General features: G+C 43.6%; 1 protein-coding gene across 1 annotated transcript in view; it reads left to right on the top strand.

Annotated features, from left to right (window-relative positions):
- sypl2a (synaptophysin-like 2a) overlaps positions 1-17,828 on the top strand; it is a 30,890-nt gene that overhangs the window by 6,034 nt on the left and 7,028 nt on the right. Inside the window, exon 3 of the mRNA XM_053429731.1 lies at positions 15,965-16,083. Coding sequence (XP_053285706.1) covers positions 15,965-16,083 — 119 coding nt within the window. The remainder of the gene's footprint in view (positions 1-15,964; positions 16,084-17,828) is intronic.

Below are 17,828 nucleotides of genomic sequence, written 5' to 3'. Positions count from 1 at the left end.
AGAGGGCCTTGTTTTTTCATGCAGGGCTTAAGTATGAAAACAGCTTTAAACTCAAGGTTGTGTTATTGTAGTGTCACCTTAGTTTATGTACCAATACCAAAATAATTTATTTTTGAATCTGTCCTCGATTATGTGTGTTTACAAACCTCTTTTGTTCATTTGGCAATTTTGACAATTTATAGCCATCTCAACCCAAGCCTCTGGACAAAAGTTTGTCCAAAGAGAGATACATTCTATATGTAGAAGTATTGAGTTTTCATACCTGTGACTCTCCTGTAGAGTCACAAAGGCAGGGTGGAATGTTCCTTGCGTGTAGGTTTTAAATGAAACTGATGTGGTTATATCCAATATTGTCCTTTTGGGTGATGTTCCCATTTATTGAAAAAATCATGAGAAAGTGAACTTACATTTAATTCTTTGTTGTCTTGCAGATGGTAAGAAGCGTCTGCTCCACACCACCTACTGCTCAAAACTGAACTAATTGGCTCTAGTGTACACCTAATGCTCCACTGAAATGAAGCGAAACCAAATAAACTACACCTTTCCTAGTGGTCAAAATGGTACAGCACATTCATATTCAACTCAAAACACTTCGTTGAAACCGAAATCGTTGGGAGGCCCTATTGAAATTGAAATTGAAATGATTATTAGGACCGGAGCACCGAAATCGTCGGGAGGCCCTATTGAAATTGAAATGATTATTAGGGCCCGAGCACCTCCGGTGGGAGGCCCTACTGAAATTGAAAGGATTATTAGGGCCCGAGCACCGAAATCGGTGGAAGGCCCTATTGAAATTGAAATGATTATTAGGGCCCGAGCACCGAAAGAAAATATTCAGAATGTTTAAAGGAATGGGCGTGGCAAAATAACAGACTAGCGCCCCCTGCACTACAATTGGCCGACATCTACAAAAATCGATGGGGACATGTGTCTTTTCATAACAAACAAATTGATGTACTTTTCCCTGGGCTTTCATCAGATTAACTTCAAATTAAGATGAGTGTAACCACAACAAGATGGAGATGAAAATTGATTTAGAGATCGATTTTTCGTCACACCGTGTGACCGTGGCATGGCGTCAGAGCTGTATTTCGGACATACATTGTCCAATCGAGTCCAAACCAAACACGTAAGACAAGAGTCCCAGCCTGATCACATCTACATCTCCTCTGTCTCCTGATTAGAGTCCAAGCCTGAACAGCTCTATGTGTCAATATTTTCTCAGTGTAATAGCGCCACCTACTGATTCGCCATGAAACAGGAAGTACTTTGTTAATCCACTATGCATTATCCAACCGGCTCCAAACTACTGACCCATGATCACAATTGTGATCTGAACAGCTCCTTATATAATATTAGTCATAGCGCCACCTACTGATCAGTATGAAAATTACTTTGTTGTAACATTGTCCAATTGACACAAAATTGCTGACGCTACATCAGAGCGCTTACTTGAGCAGATCTATATGTCTGTGCGTAATAATAGTAATGGCGCCACCTACTGGCAACAGGAAGTAAGCTTTGTTTTACAACTATCGTTTGATTTACTTACCATTTTCACAGTGTGATATGCTATTCAATAGCGTGGACCATAATGAGCAATTAGCAGGCAAGGATTGACATCGCGTGACGGATGCAGGAAGTGAAGCGTTTATCTTGCCGCAGTGCGCAAAACGCATGTAACGCGGAGACGTGCGCTTGATCATCGATCGTTTTCTCCACCGACTGCAACAGTCTTCAACGTGCGGGTGCTCGGGCCCGCCAGTGCTACAACGTAGCCCTAGTTTATATTTTCTGCCAAATGAATTGGCTTTTTTGAGGGCTTTAACATGCTCAACTTCTTACCAAACTTTGCAGGAAATTCAAAAGTTCAAAAGAGTAATTTGAAATGGGTGTGGCAAAATGGCTCAACAGCGCCACCTATACACAGCCCCTGAGTTCACTTTGACCGATCTTCACAAAAATTTGATAAACAGGTGTATCATGTTCAGCCGCACAAAAAAGTCTAAAGGGCATTATGAAAAACCCGCCATTTTGAATTTAGCGGCCATTTTGGCCATATTTCACATTTTTACTTTGAAGTACTTGTCCCAGGGCTTTCATCAGATCAATTTCAAATTAAGATGAGTGTCATCACAACATGATGGAGATAAAAACTGATTTAGAGATCGATTTTTCGTCACACGGTGTGACCGTGGTGTGGCGTCAAAGTTTGATTACACGCCATTAGAGCTCTGTCCTGGACTGTCCTCTGGACTCCATTGAGGAAGTGGGGGACAGAAGGATGTTAGCCAAGCTGGCGTCCATCATGGGCAACACCTCTCACCCCCTACATGACATTGTGGGGTCCCTGAGCAGCTCCTTCAGCAGCAGACTGTTACACCCACGGTGTAAGAAGGAGAGGTTCCGCAGGTCCTTCATCCCGGCCGCAGTCAGGCTCTACAACACCAGCACCACCTGATAATGTTGTAGTCCCTGTCGATTATCTCTATCTCCACTCAACCTCTCACCATAGCTGTATTTGTATTTTTATTTTTCTTATTTATGTTTGTATTTTTTTACTCAGTTCACTACCATGCACAATAATTATTTACAACACTTTACATCTATATTTATATCATGGTCACTTAAAATGGTTACATTGCATTATTTATATTTCCAGTATGCTATGTTGTAGTATTATTTATATTATGGTCACTTACTTTTTAATTATTTTTCTGTATCATGGTCACTACTGTTGCAATATTACTTATAATATTTTTGTTTTCATTACAATAACACTTACATCATTCCACTTTATCCCCAGCACCTGCTTTTGCACAGTGTCTGTTTTGCAGGTTGTTTGTTATCTGTACTCTTATTATGTGTAGTTTTAGTAGTGTACATATTGTGATCTTTTTTATTGTGCTTCGGCACTGTTACTTTAATTCTGTTTTTCTTTATTGCTGTAACAAGTGAATTTCCCCATTGTGTGGATAAATAAAGAAATCTAATCTAATTAAAACACGATGTTCTGTATCGGGGACATACAAGGACCATGGATCCTTTGATGCTGAGACGTAAACAAGCAACTCCACTACTGCGGTTTCAGTGTTCAAAGATCAGAGGAATCTTTGTGTCTTGCAAAGGTTACGTCTATCCCCCTCTCAGAATTGGGACATTTCCACTGTGCATTGTCTTATCACCACCAATCTTCTGTCTCAGGATCAGAGTCCAAGCCTGAACAGCTCTATTTGTCAATATTTCCTCAGTCATTATTTTTTTTTTTCAGGCAAAACACATACAACGCTTCAAAATGCATGTGCTCGGGCCCGCCAAGTGCTGCTTTGCGGTCCTAGAATTTTTAGAAATTGTATTTTCTTCATTTGAAATCATTAAATCCAAATGAATAAGTGATGAACGTTACGCAAACTGCTTCACCAAGAATCCAATCGCTGCCTCCGACTGAGCTGAGATGTTTTACTCTCTTCTCCTCATTCATCACAATCATTTTCAATGATCGTTTTACTGTTTTCAGCCACTGACAAAAAGATGTGAAGAATCCCAAGCCATCGCAGAGTTTTACCTTCTTCTTCCTTATCTAATTATAAAGTACTTTGTTTTAGCTGTAGTCAGATTTAAGCTGTAATTATTTTTAAATACGGGGAACGCATTGCTCGGCGTCATGATCTCTACTTTCAACAGGCTGCTCTATGCTTTGGTTTCATTATCATGATCACTGTAGTGTGAGGTTTCACATCAAGTTCTATTGTTTTATTATATCTGAAGCTTTGGTAACTAGTAACTTCAATTGTATAGTGCAACGCTGTTTACACCTGAATCTCCTAAGGTGTTTTGTGGACTCAAACACTTCACCATGCCCTCCATTGGCATAGTGGTGAGTAGAAAATAAGGTGAAATTCAATTTCTGGGTGAGCTATCCCTTTAACTGCAGCTTCAATGCGATACCACTGCGTTGTTTTTCATTGATACAACTGCTGTGGCCACCAAACAACACATTTCTGCACCTCACTCACAAGCTCCTCCATTTTGGTGTCAGATCATGGCGTCTTGCTTGATCATGTTCATGTTCACCATAAAAAAAACTGTAAGTCTGAACATGGAGGCTAAGCCCTCTCCGAAGGATTTATTAGGGGGCTATGTAAGATTGGCCTGGGTGGGTCAAACCGGGCTGAGGGGACAGTTGGGAAATGCTGAGATCCAGAGATACCTGAAAGATGAAACTCATTCCTGAAAATCTTCCATGGGCTTGAAGCTTTCCTATTACTCATGGCTTAAAGTTCTCCGGCACTGTGCCGGATTTTCCGGCGCAGGCCAGTTGCGGTTGGATTCAGAAATAGATCATTATGTGTCTCTGTAAATATTCTGGCCTTTTTAAAGTGTCGTATTGCAAGGATATGGCTGTGTCATACTGGATATTCTTTATGGCTTTGAAAGTTCTGCACCCTGTCTGACATGATGCACTTTTAATATATCGTTCATTTAGATTTGGTGTTCTTGTCTTTTTTTAAAGGGTTTGTGATCCGTCCTACACCACAGTGTACCAAATTTTTTGGGCGATTTGTGGTAATAAAATGGACTGGCCAATCACAGCCCCCCCTCCCACCACCTCCCTGCAAATAACATTTCCTTGATTTATCCCTGAATACTGAATTTGATTTTCTTTTTATCTATCTGTCTAATGTTCCTTTACTACACTACTGCAGTCTACCACTGCAAACAACTACTAAATTGGTTGAAAATTTTTTGAAATGTGCTGGTGTTAGATGTGTGTAAGTAACAATGACAAACTATGGACGCAAGAATCAAATGCCTATTCAGTCCAAAGGGGGAGAGATGTTAGGAGATAAGGGTGCTGTTCCTCACATAGTGTTTGTAGGTTCTTTATTGCTTATTAATTCTTAATTTACTAGATTTGATTTGTGTTGCGGGTGGAAATCAAAGGAGAGGAGTCGTCGTTCTCAAGTTGAAGTTAAGCAAGTTTATTCAGAGGTCACAGGTCAGGAAAACGCGGTGTCCAGCAATTGAACATGCATGGGTCTCTAGTTCTACGCAGGAGGCTGCACAGGAAGAAAGACGCTTAAACAGAGTGCGCACATAGATTATATCCTCTTGGAATATCGCGTGATGACGATGTCGTACGTGCACTCCGTTGTCGTGGTTACCAGAGGTGATAATGTTGCTGTATCAGTGCAGCTGCGTTAGTGTGTTGTCTGGGAGAGAGATTGTGGGCCAAGGTCTACTCACTGTCTCTGTGTGAACTGAATCAGGGAGCTAGGATGTGTGATATAAAGTGTTGACTATGAGTATGGTTTAAGGAATATATGTGCTGTATCAATATGAGTATGTATTATGTGTTTGGTGTATGTCAATATGTGTATGTGTTATGTGTTTGGTGTTTGGTGTATGTCAATAAATCCCCCTTTCCACACCTGATAGGTGTGGACATCACAGGGAAGGCAAAGGGCAGGAAAAAGGGGAATTATACAAAAAATGAAACGTCAACTTATAGCTGTGATATAAGAATCACAGCTACAAAACCAAAAAAGATTAAACTAACAATTGCATTTATAAAATTGTCAAAACCTAGCTGTGATTAAAAGAATCACAGCAATCAATCAAAAATTCAAAACTGACAATTATAGATATATAATTGTCCAAACATAACTGTGATTAAAAGAATTACAGCAATCAATCAAAAATTCAAAACTGACCATTATAGATATGAAATTGTCTAAACATAGCTGTGATGAAAAGAATCACAGCAATCATATCTTATTTATTAAAACACATGCATGATACTGTGGATTTAGAGAGAAAATGTAACACAAGAAGCAAAATCAACCTCTGACACTGTGGACTCTGTTAAATGCTCAAAAATGAATAGGAAAATAGAAAACATAAGGAAAAAGTTAAAACTCCGGCGTCGGTTCACAGGTCCCGCCGAGAGGATCTTTATCAGTGTGTGAGAGGGGGTGTGGTGTAGCTCTGAGAGGTTGCTAGCACTTCAGGCTGTATCAGTATAGTGTGTCCCAAGCTCTGTGTGCTTGCTTGGGGAACTGGAGCGCTTAATGCCAAAACATAGCTGTGATTAAAAGAATCACAGCCAGCAAAACAAAATTAATAAAAGTCAATAAAACAGCATTTCAACAACCAAAGATAAGAGCTTGATTTCCCTTCTCATCAAACCTCAGCATTGCAGAACAGATCAGCTGTTATTGAACTTTCACTGGGCTCATTTCATCGGAGCAGCAACTTCACCAGACTAAAAACAAAAAACATTGTTATCTCATTCTCACAAGGCCACAGTCGCGGATGAAACTTTTGTATGGGTGTAAGTGGCTTAAATATAATACAAACAGAGAAAGAAAAGGAAAAACTTTGCACATAAACTGTACTTAGAGATGGGCTTTAAAAGGACACCTTAATTTAATGTAGTAAATCACTCATCCTTGAATTTATATTACGAATCCAATTAGTAACTTGTGGAGTATTAAAATGGTCTTTACTATTAGCCCTGCTGTGTCAGGTTAAAATAAAATAAGATATTAAATGATCTGATTTTATGTAGAAATTTGGAGGCCTAAACCGTTTCTCCTTTCCTCTAATGGATTGGATATATTTGAAAAATCTGAAACAACAAATTGCTACCAAACAGTGTAATTTTAACAATTTCTTTGGGAATTCTTTACTTCTGAATGAAGCAAATAAAAACAAACAGACATACAATCATACAACCACGTCTCTTTGTGAAGTTTAACGCCAGTGGTAAGCTGTAAGGCTTCTGGCCCTCCCCCTTTTCATCCTGTGCTGTGCACGTCTTAATCTTGGGAGTAATTTTTACGACCAGAAGAAGCACAGGACTCCATGGCAGTCCAGGAGTAACACAGGCACAACTTATACCCTCTCCATTTTTCAAATTAGTTCTTATTTCAGCCAATGGGCGGGAAGTTGAAGGTGCTGGGGTACAATGTGTCAGGTGGTGCCAAGGAGCGCCTGATTTACCTTTGACCTGGGCCGAGTGTGAAGTAATTTCCTTCACCTCGTACGGTCCAGTCCACCTGGGTTCTGGCCACTTTCTTTTGTGAACCTTAACTCTTACCCAGTCACCAACTTTTACCTTTGGTCCTGCAGCTTCCTCCGGATCAGTCGCCAGGGCCCTGGAGACCTGATTGGAGAGAGCTACAGTAACAGCAGTTAAAACCTTCATATAACTTGACATTTCAATGTACATCCAGGGGTGGCACGTGACCTCCATCCCTGGGCGGACCAGGCATAACTCTGCCTGTCAACAGTTCATGTGGCGACAGGTGTGTCTTACCGCCTGGGGACGACCTCATTGTCATCAACACCAATGGCAGGGCTTCAACCCATGTCATTTAAGTGTCTGCACAAACCTTCGCAATTTTGGCTTTCAACGTTTGATTGGCTCTTTCTACAAGGCCTTGTGACTGTGGATGATACACTGAGCCAAACTTGTGGTGAATGCCCAAGGCAGCCTCTACCTCTCTTAGGTGTGTGTTGTTAAAGTGTGTGCCATTGTCTGAGCGGATGAACCGTGGAACCCCGTAACGGGGGATCAAGTCCTTCTGCTGCCACTTGATCACTGACTTTGCATCCTCCCGTCTGGGGGGGATGGCTTCAACCCATCTAGAAAACCTACATACCATTACCAACATGTATCTCATTCCCTGCACTCTCATGTCTGCACCCATATCTGTATAGTCTATACTGATGTCTTGGAAACAGACGGCAGGAACGGGATATGATCCCATGGGTGTTTGGAAAGGTTTTCTAGGATTGTGGTTCCCACAAATGGAACATTCGTCGCAGAATAGATTGGAGATGCTCTCGAGATGTGGATGCCACCATAGGGCTGAAATTCTCTGGAAGGTTCTGAGTTTCCCTTCATGGGTGAGGCCATGTGCTTCTTTGAGCAACATGGCACAAAGTTCTGCCGAGGCAACGATGCGTCCATCATGGGACCTCCAGAGGCCTTCTTTAGACTTCAAGGCCCCCTTTTGTCTCCATGTGGACCATTCATACGGTCCAGCTTTTTCCTGAATTTGGATGAGCGTGTCTTCAGTGAGTTCCGTGAACTGAGCTGGGCTGGGGGATGCCATGACCATCTGAGGCGGCGTGTAACCTCCTGCCTCCTTGGCAGCTTGGTCAGCTGCATTATTTCCAGCACTGATTCTGGTTTGGTTGGTGTCGTGTCCTTTGCACTTCATGACAGCCAGGCGTCTGGGCAACAGAACTGCACTCAGGAGGCGTCTCATTGGAACTTGATGTCTGATCGGTTGATCACCGGTAGTCAGGAAGCCTCGTCTCATCCAGGACGGGCCATCAAGCTGAACGGCACCATGTGCGTATGCAGAGTCAGTGTAGACATTTACAATTTGCCCTTGCCCCAACTCTAGGGCTCTTGTGAGGGCTGTGACTTCAGCTAACTGAGCTGAAGCTGGCTGGGGAATGATTGCAGCTTCCAATGTGGTGTGACTTCCATCTGGGTGCTGCTGCACTACAGCATAGGCAGCCACATTGCCATCTTCTCCTTTGTAGCAGCAACCGTCCGTGTACAGCCAGGCATCAGCATTCAGAATGGGGTCTGCAATCAGGTCTGGTCTTGTTTTCCTTGATCGCAAGTTCTCCACACACATGGGGTGTCCCACTGGCAATGTTGGAGGCCATGTTGTTGATGCTTGGAACAAAGGTTATGTGTGACTGAGTGCACTGGACCTGAAGTTTGGTCTTCCGGGCTGCACTGAAGGTGAACTCTTTGCTCTGGAGGAAAGCTGCAACTCCATGCGGGGTGTGAATCTGAGTTGGATGTCCCATGACGACATGGCTGGTTTTGTCAATGGCTTTCGCTACAGCTGCAACGTATCGGGCACACGAACTTTGTCCTGTCTCGACCGTGTCGAGTTTGGAGGAATGGTAGATGAGGACACATCGGTCTGTTGAACGCCTTTGGAATAATACTGCATTCACAACACCACCCATCTCTGCAACATCAAGATGAAATGGCTTGGTGTAGTCTGGTGTGGCCAGTGCAGGACAAACCGTGATGTCTTGGTATGGGCAAGTGTTCTGGGAGTGTGGTTTCCGTGGTGGCAGGGATGTTGAACTTCCACATGTCTTCAGTGGCGGCCTTGAGAACTTCTGGGTCTGTAGTGGCAATCCAGGTCAAACCTTGTGCTCTCTTCATCATGGGGCCTAGACTGCGAACTTCATGGCCAAATCCCACAGTTAGTGTTACATGTGGAGCAGATTCTGTGAGCTGGTACCATTCTTCAGCAAAGTCATCCAGTTTAACCTCTGCAGCCACTCCTTCTTTGCCACACACTATACTTGAACATGTGATCTTGGGTTGTAGATGAGCCATGTTCTCGTCCCAGTCTTCCTCATATTGTTCATCAGGGTTCGAGGTGACATTAAGAGTGCAGTGTATGTGTGAGAGGGGAGTTTTGTATGGGTATAAGGCATACATTTTAGGTTTGTATGTATTGAACAGGAACTGGATGTGTGGTGTTGAGGGGCCAGTGGGCATCAATCTGAGCCAAAACACTTCTTGATCCTGCGGTTGGGGTGTTTCTCCAGTGAATAGGATACGAATTGGATGCTGTCTTGTGGTTTCTGGGACTTCAGAGGAGATTTGGACCCCCTTTTCATCGAGATAAATCTTCAACTTGAGTTTGCACATCAAGTCACGTCCTAATAAGTTGGCCGGGCATGTTGGGGCAGAGAGGAATGCATGAGAAACTGTGTGGCTTCCCAGCGTCACACGGAGGGGTTGGGTGAAGGACTGTCTAATTGGGGACCCCGTAACTCCCACCACCATAGTGGAGTTTTCTGAAAGTGGCTGTGTGGTCCGCCGACAGGAGTATGTTGCTCCCGTGTCTGCCAGCATGAGATGAGGGACACCATCGATGTCACATGACACAAGTGGTTCGGTGTTTAGTCCAAAGTGTCGCATCAGTCCCCCTTTTGGTGGCGGGCATCCTCATTGGTTCCTCCACTCCCTCAGGGGGGCCTGGGTGGCTGGGTCCACATCATATGGGACTGGGTAAGGGATGTTGGCTTGTCTCTGAGGGGGCTGGCTGGTAAGGTGGTCCTCTGGGTTGGTCATAGCCTCGACCATGTGGGGGCCCCATTTGCTGGGGTCCCAGCCTGCAGTATCTGGCAAAATGCCCTGGTTGTCCACAGTTATAGCAGAGAAACGAGGTGTTTCCTGTGCCACGTCCTCTGCCTCTTGGTGCCCAACCTCCTCTTCCTCCTTGGGGTTGGTGCTGATACGGGCCTTGTGGCTGCTGCTGCTGACCATACTGCTGCTGTTGTTGTGGGCCATAGTAGAGGGGAGGAGTCTGCATCTGGGGCTGAGGCGCAGGAGGAGGCTGTATTGCTATCATCTGCTTAACCACCAGGTCCGCTACTTCTGCAGCCGTGGGCGGTTTCACTGCCTTGGCAGCCGCTGCTGCTTTCCTCTTAGCCTTGGTGCCTTCATGTTCGGAGACTTGAGCCACCATGAGCCTTCTCTGCAGCACCTTCATCTCATCATCATATTTGTCTTGGGCTTCAGTGTGCTTGTTCATGTGGTGAGTGACTTGAGCCTGCCATTCGGCTCCCACCATGTCTTCCAATCCCACGCAATCTTCCAACTTGGCCTGTACTGATTGTGGAAGTCCTTGAACGGTAGCTGTTCTCCACATGGATAGGGTAAGGTCTGAGGAGTCGTGGGGTCCAAGGTAGGCCTTCCTCCAGGCCTGCTGTGTCTTTGGCGAACTCTGCAGGAGACACCTTCCCATCCCACTTACAGGCCTTCAGAGCACCTTTGTTTAGTGGGGTTGGGTACTTGCGCCTCAGGGCGGTCCACAGGGGGTTCTGGTAGGGGTTGAAGGATGCATGGTTGGGGACCGATGCAGTGATTCCTCCTTCCTGTAGCAGCTTGGCCGCACGATGTGGATCTGTGCAGCGAGCTAGCACCGGGCGGAGGTCCCCAGCGGCCAGGTTGTTCCCCATGGTGAGGGTTTCAAACGCCTCAATCCAGGGAGTGGCTCCTGACGTGAGAGGGGGCAATCCTTCAATTAGGCCAGTCATATCAGCAAATCCCCATGGGTGGAAATCACACATGCCGGGTGACTGTCCAGGTGCCTGTCTCAAGGGGAGCGAGTATGCAGGCCTCTCCTCCTGTCTTGCTTCTTCCCTCTTCTGGGCCTCCCTCATCCTTTCATGATGCCCTCTCGTCCTCATAAGTGTGGCACTGCCATGTAAGATGCCGTTAATTACGTGGACTCCCTCTTTTTCCTCCCCCTTTTTCGCCTTCCTCTTCTGAGTGGCCCGACCTATACTGGTGCTTGTTCCAATCTTGTGTTTCTTTCTCCCACTCGTCATCTGAGTGATGGAGAACCGGCGCCCCCTTTTTAAGTGGGCTAGACAGGTCCCATCGTTCTGAGGGCAGCAGGGTGCGTGTCATGGAGGGATGTTGTTTTGACCTTGTCCAGGTGTACCCCTTTCCCCATGGAGTGTGGTCTCCAAGGCTGGACCTCCTCTCTCTGATCCTCCCTTCAAATGCGTGGGCAGAGGCCGGCCCTCCTTTAGCCCCATCTGGTGACGGTGAGCGATGCATTTTCACCGATCCACTGGCGGAGCACGATGGTGTCTCTCTTCTGCTTCTGTGACCCTCGTGCCCTCCATCTTGAACTGTTTCTACTGTTCCTGTAAGGATCTGTGTTGCCTCCGAAAGTGAATCATCTTTCACCGTAAGTTGTCCTCCTGTCAATTGCATGACTCCATGAAGCACTCCTCCCTCTACTACGCGCACTGGCGCCATCGTGTAGGCACTTGGTGGAAGTTCAGTTGGAGCCCTCTTTGTCTCCCTCTTCTGGGGAGACAGAGGTATTACACCTGTGTTGACACCGTAAGGAGGGGGCATTTGGGGATATAGGGATGGCACAGCGGCCGGGGTTGGCACTGCAAGGGCGTTGGCTGTTTCCTGCAGTTGCTCCTTGTCCCCACTGGGAGTTTTGACATTCACTCCCAAGCCATCAGTCCCTTCTCCGAATTTCGGCATACCGAACACAACCCGCAAGCAAACCAGAGCCTGTGAGCCTATCTCCAATTCCAATTTAGCCATTTTAGTTTTAACATGGTGGTTGGTGAACAGAGTGCATTTAGTTGCTTTCTCTGCTGATTCCGCCTCGTCCACTGCTAAGAGCAGTGCGGCTCTCATACTTCCAATCACCTTCCGGGTTGGGGCTATGTTCCCTGGCAATATCCACCCTTTATTCCGCCACCCGATCAAAATCTTGCTCCACACTTCCTCCCTACTCTTCCACTCCTTAGGAGCGGTCATATTTCTCACTTGTGCGGTCACATATTCCCCAAAATCCTCCATTTTTTTTAATTTTTTTTTTTCTCAGTCAGTCTATGAAATTGTGTGTGTGTTGCTCCGTCAGTGAGAGGGGATGTGTGTGCGCTTTGCTATCAGTGTGTAGGAATGCTAACACACGGGCAGAGACCGCAAAAGGGCTGCTCCTCAGAAGTCTCCCCCACAGTCACTTTTTCTAATTATAATATTTGATAGTCCAATTGTTAGGCCCTTCCATTCCCTTTTTTGCGAGATTTGGAGGGCCTGTGAGTTAAATCCGTAGCGATTGTCCCACACACAAACCCGTTAAGGTGCTTTGTTTTACAGTGTGTGTCGTCACGCCAACCCCCACATCAACCACCGTCGTGGAGCTATTTTACAACATGGGTCTGGCTGAATTTTAACTCCTTTTTTTTTTCTCAGCTACTCTTACACCAACTCATTTAGACATATTTTACAGTGTAAGCTGCCGGTATCTCTTTCTCTCGGCTACTCTTACACCAACTCATTTAGTCATATTTTACAGTGTAAGCTGCCGGTATCTCTTTCTCTCGGCTACTCTTACACCAACTCATTTAGTCATATTTTACAGTGTAAGCTGCCGGTATCTCTTTATTAAATATAAAACCACAATTGCTAAATACACAGCGTTTTCAGACCTTTGCAATTACTATTCTAAATTTAGCATAGGCAACTTGTACTCACCCTCAGTACTACTGATCAAAAATTTAGTTTTATTTCCTATCACGACAATATGCAGATTTCAATTAAATAGGCTCTGCTTACCTTTTAATAGTACAGCGCTGTTTTGATCAGGTTCCCGAGGAGAGACAAGCCACGCAGGGCGGTTCTTTCCCGTCCGAGAGACGACCTCCTCCCCGACTGGTTGTTTTTCCACTCCGCTCTTTTCAATCGTCTGAAACCATCCTCTGCTACCATTTGTTGCGGGTGGAAATCAAAGGAGAGGAGTCGTCGTTCTCAAGTTGAAGTTAAGCAAGTTTATTCAGAGGTCACAGGTCAGGAAAACGCGGTGTCCAGCAATTGAACATGCATGGGTCTCTAGTTCTACGCAGGAGGCTGCACAGGAAGAAAGACGCTTAAACAGAGTGCGCACATAGATTATATCCTCTTGGAATATCGCGTGATGACGATGTCGTACGTGCACTCCGTTGTCGTGGTTACCAGAGGTGATAATGTTGCTGTATCAGTGCAGCTGCGTTAGTGTGTTGTCTGGGAGAGAGATTGTGGGCCAAGGTCTACTCACTGTCTCTGTGTGAACTGAATCAGGGAGCTAGGATGTGTGATATAAAGTGTTGACTATGAGTATGGTTTAAGGAATATATGTGCTGTATCAATATGAGTATGTATTATGTGTTTGGTGTATGTCAATATGTGTATGTGTTATGTGTTTGGTGTTTGGTGTATGTCAATATTTGTTATTTGAGAATATCGCCAGTTTGCAACCGTCACATAAACCCTGGTTTATGAAATGCATTTTATTGCTTATGATAAGGTTAAAGGATTAATTGCTGTTAATGATTGAGGGAAATTTTCTAACCCAAAACCTGGCAAACCTTCATATGCCAAATGTCACCCAGCTACACTTCTACAAATTTTAGATTTTCTTAATTCAAGTTCAATATGTTAGATTTTTAAGGTCAAGACCTTAACAATTACAGTTAAATCCAACAGTTCCCACAACAAGCAAGAGTCAAACTTGATTTTAACAGGAAAAAAACTGAAAAGGAACCAGACGTGTATGTGTCCATCTGCCTCAACCGAATGGGGGGAGTGGAGAAAAATGAAAGTGAGAGGAGAGGTGGGGGGAAAGAGGGAAACTGACACCTTTTAATTTGACAGTGAAGTGTGTTTTCTTTTTCATTGGCACTGATCTCCCAATTTAGTTTCATTCTCAAAGTCTTTTTCTATTTTGCTTTCGATTCAGTTATATCAGATAAATACCAATGCTGCATAACGTGCTTCTCAGAATTTCAAATTTTACAGGGTTAAGAGGTAGTTTTAGGAATGAGGTTTGAGGTGGTATTACTACACCAGGGCCAGAACAAGTGAATTCAGGAAGAAGGTGAAGTCTGATCCACTCAGTTAAGGGCCCATATTCCCAAAGCATTTTATTTTAACTCTTAAACGACCCATATTGTGTAAAATACATTTTCTGGGCTTTTACTATCTGTAATAACTTGGAGGGGGTCAGTTGGTCACTCAGTCCATTCTAAAAAATATGCTATCCAAACGTCTTGTTTTGTACTTCCTTCCTATGATGTCATTCAGGATTGCACTCCCACCCAGCCGGTATCAGGGTGGTAGACTAAGACGTTCCTCTGTTGTGAAACTCCGTTGTGAAACTCCGTACTGTAACTCAGGACGTTACTCCTTCAGCTGCAAACATAACAACGTAACTTTCAGCTGTGTTTATCAGAGTGAATGCGCCAGAATGAGACCGGTGATAGTCCTGGTCGTGTGTCACTCAAAGTGCAGTCAACAAATTAGAGGAGGGGCTCAAGAGGCAGGTGAAAACAGCCTTTCCTGTCTGTAGCTCAAGAGAGCGGCAGAAGAGAGGACATGGAAATACACATTGCAGCAGTTTTTCCGACTTTAAGCCACTGATATTTCATCTTAGGGGTACCAATACCTCAAACTAAATCCCGAAAGGTGTAAAATATGGGCCCTTTAAATCACACTACAAGCTTCTTACTAAAATTGTCCTACCTAGATTATATGATGAAATGCATGTTCATCATGTGGCAGTAATTAATAAAAGAAAAATGTATAAATATAGGTTTATTATAATACAAAACAGTGGACTTGTACCCTTGCCTGTTCATTAAAGGAAAATTAAGCACAGTTCTTTTATCTCCAATAATACATGTGCTGTGAAGATAAATGGCTGATAAGATATTGCTGCTACTTGTGGAATCGTTGTTTCTGTGATCCAAGTTATAGGTTAAAGGAAATGTTCTTTGTTTCCCTTTCCTGCTGATGTCTGTTGCTGTTCAGCATATTTGAAGATAGCTTTTTTCTCACTTGATTATAGTTTTGCTGACATAAATTCTTCTATGAAAACAATTCTACAGAGTTAAACTTTTTTAGTCTTTATCCTTTGGTTTGCACTTCTTTAGTGTTGTATTATTAGTGCTGCATTACACCTGTGTTACAGTTGCAGCAGCATGCTTTCCATTCACTGAGCATAGCTGCAGTGACGATAGTGATGGTGGGGAAGTTGGTAAAAAATCACAGAGAGGAAATGTTAATCTGTAATCAGTTGTTTATTGGCTGTACAAGCTTACCTATGATCTTAAAAACTGTCTTATTTTGATATCAAGATTCAATACTTCACAGCCATATCAACAAAGTTGACTGGATTCTTTTGGTGAGCTCACTCAAACGTAGAAATGAATCACGTCTGAGTATGAAACAGATAAATACATTCAGAGCCCATAAAATGTATTGAATAGATTATTCTTTTAACGAATGTTAAAATAAACGCTTTGAGTGGTCATCAAGACTAGAAAAGTCTTTATAAATAAAGACCATTTACCATTGAACAAACATTTTGTTTTTACTCCTCTGCCATTTCAGGTCTTTACCATCTTTGCCTTCTCTACCGCTGGAGGTTACTTTGGGACAACCCACTTCAAAGTCAAATGTGGAGACAAGGAGCCACAGGATGTTAAGGCTGTGTTTGCATACCCATTCAGGTACTTTATTTCTTTTATAGGCCCTGCCCACTTTGGGTTACTACCCAAACTCATATCCGAATATACACCTGGTGTGACTCCTGTTTCACTTCACCATCAATTTAATTGTGGATTACTGCCATCAATATGGCAGTGATTTTGATTGCTGGTCTGAGTGCTGAATGCAGTGTTTCTTGGGTGGTTGCATTTAGATTTACTATCAAAAAGCACTGGATCACATGGTTAAACTCAATATCCCAATACAAATATCTTTCAAATAGCAATATACATAATACCTAGTTATATCAAATGCATGCAGAACCACTTATGTGTGTTATGTGTGCCATTTTACAACATTAAACCATATTAGTTTATTTTTTACTAATGGACTGCACTGAAGTTTCGTACAGACAAAATAAAAAATGGAAAATCAAATGTAAAGTATTTATTAAAATACAAATGAAATGTATTAATACTGCACAATTTATCCATAAGGGCAATTCATAATTGTTAAAAACAGGGACATCATTAATCATAAAATGCTAATTAAAGGAAATGAGAACTTTTCTTAAGAAAAGCTTCAATAATTATGTGGCGGATACTGCTGAACAAATCAATGTATGGATACCAATGTTGGACCATGATTTTTGTGAAACCAAAGATCGGCCACATGTTCTTGAGAAAGCATGTGCTGGAGCGAACTCATTCTCCCAAGATGCAACAGGTTTCATTGTTCTGAGACAGTCAAGGAACTCCGTCTCCCATGATGTAACAGGTTCCAGGGGTCTGGACATCTTCACACATAGGTGTGAAAAGTCCCAATGCTCAACTCCTATTGGTCACCTTGGCCCAAGACCTGTGATGTCACAGGGCCGATATAACGGGACTTGAGTCCCAAACTCTTCCTCTTTCTCCAACCACTCTGAGGGTGGAAGGCTGCTGCAGCCCTTCTTTCCACAACTCTTCAAGTAGTGAGGCTGCCGGCTTCTCCTCCTGCATCGGGAGGGAGAAACCACACTGCTCCAGCTTTCTTCTCTTCGCAACCCACCAACAACTGGAGGTCAAAGGTCTAGCTTCCAGCTCACCTTCTCAAGGAAATCTCCTCGCCCTTCAAGCACTACAAAGCTCCTCGTAGCGACGCGATGTCCTGCAGGAAAACTTCAACAAGCAACAGAGCTTCACAGCTCAACAGAACCGCTAAGGCAGAGACCTCTCGACCAACCAGAGACTTCACCGAATTGCAACGGGACAGCATCCTTTTCCCTTGGACTGGTAACAATCTGGGCTTAATAATTATACATGCTAAGCAAGACTGTTTATTTGATTCTGTGTGTGTTTATAAGGTTGATATGTGTTTCTGATATTGTGTTATAAGTTAAATGAAAGCTAATGTTAGATTCACAGACTTCCTTCGTAGGTCTCTCTGACTCTGGCATTCTCTGATTAACATCTATTCTACACAGACACGCCTAGCATTTCACCTAGTTAAACCTTCCCCCTCGGCCGTAAAGCAACAATCGTAAAGCAACTTCAGAAGAAGGGGGGGGGGGGCCCTCTTATCTTAGGGGATAAACCGTTAATTTACATTCACACAAACATTCATATACACCTCCTTATTAGTTAGTTTGATTGTTTAGTAATTTGGGTTTTTATACTTTATTATGTTCATAATAAATGTTCTTCTTTCACAAATGTTCTGTCATTAATGTTGCATAAGTGAATTTTGCCAACCGTTACACTGTTAAGAACTCCATAACCTTCATTGT

Source organism: Pleuronectes platessa, chromosome 2 (assembly GCF_947347685.1).
Source record: "Pleuronectes platessa chromosome 2, fPlePla1.1, whole genome shotgun sequence".
Lineage (NCBI taxonomy): Eukaryota > Metazoa > Chordata > Actinopteri > Pleuronectiformes > Pleuronectidae > Pleuronectes > Pleuronectes platessa.
Note: the sequence above shows the minus strand (reverse complement) of the source record. Positions and strands in the feature narration are given on the sequence as shown.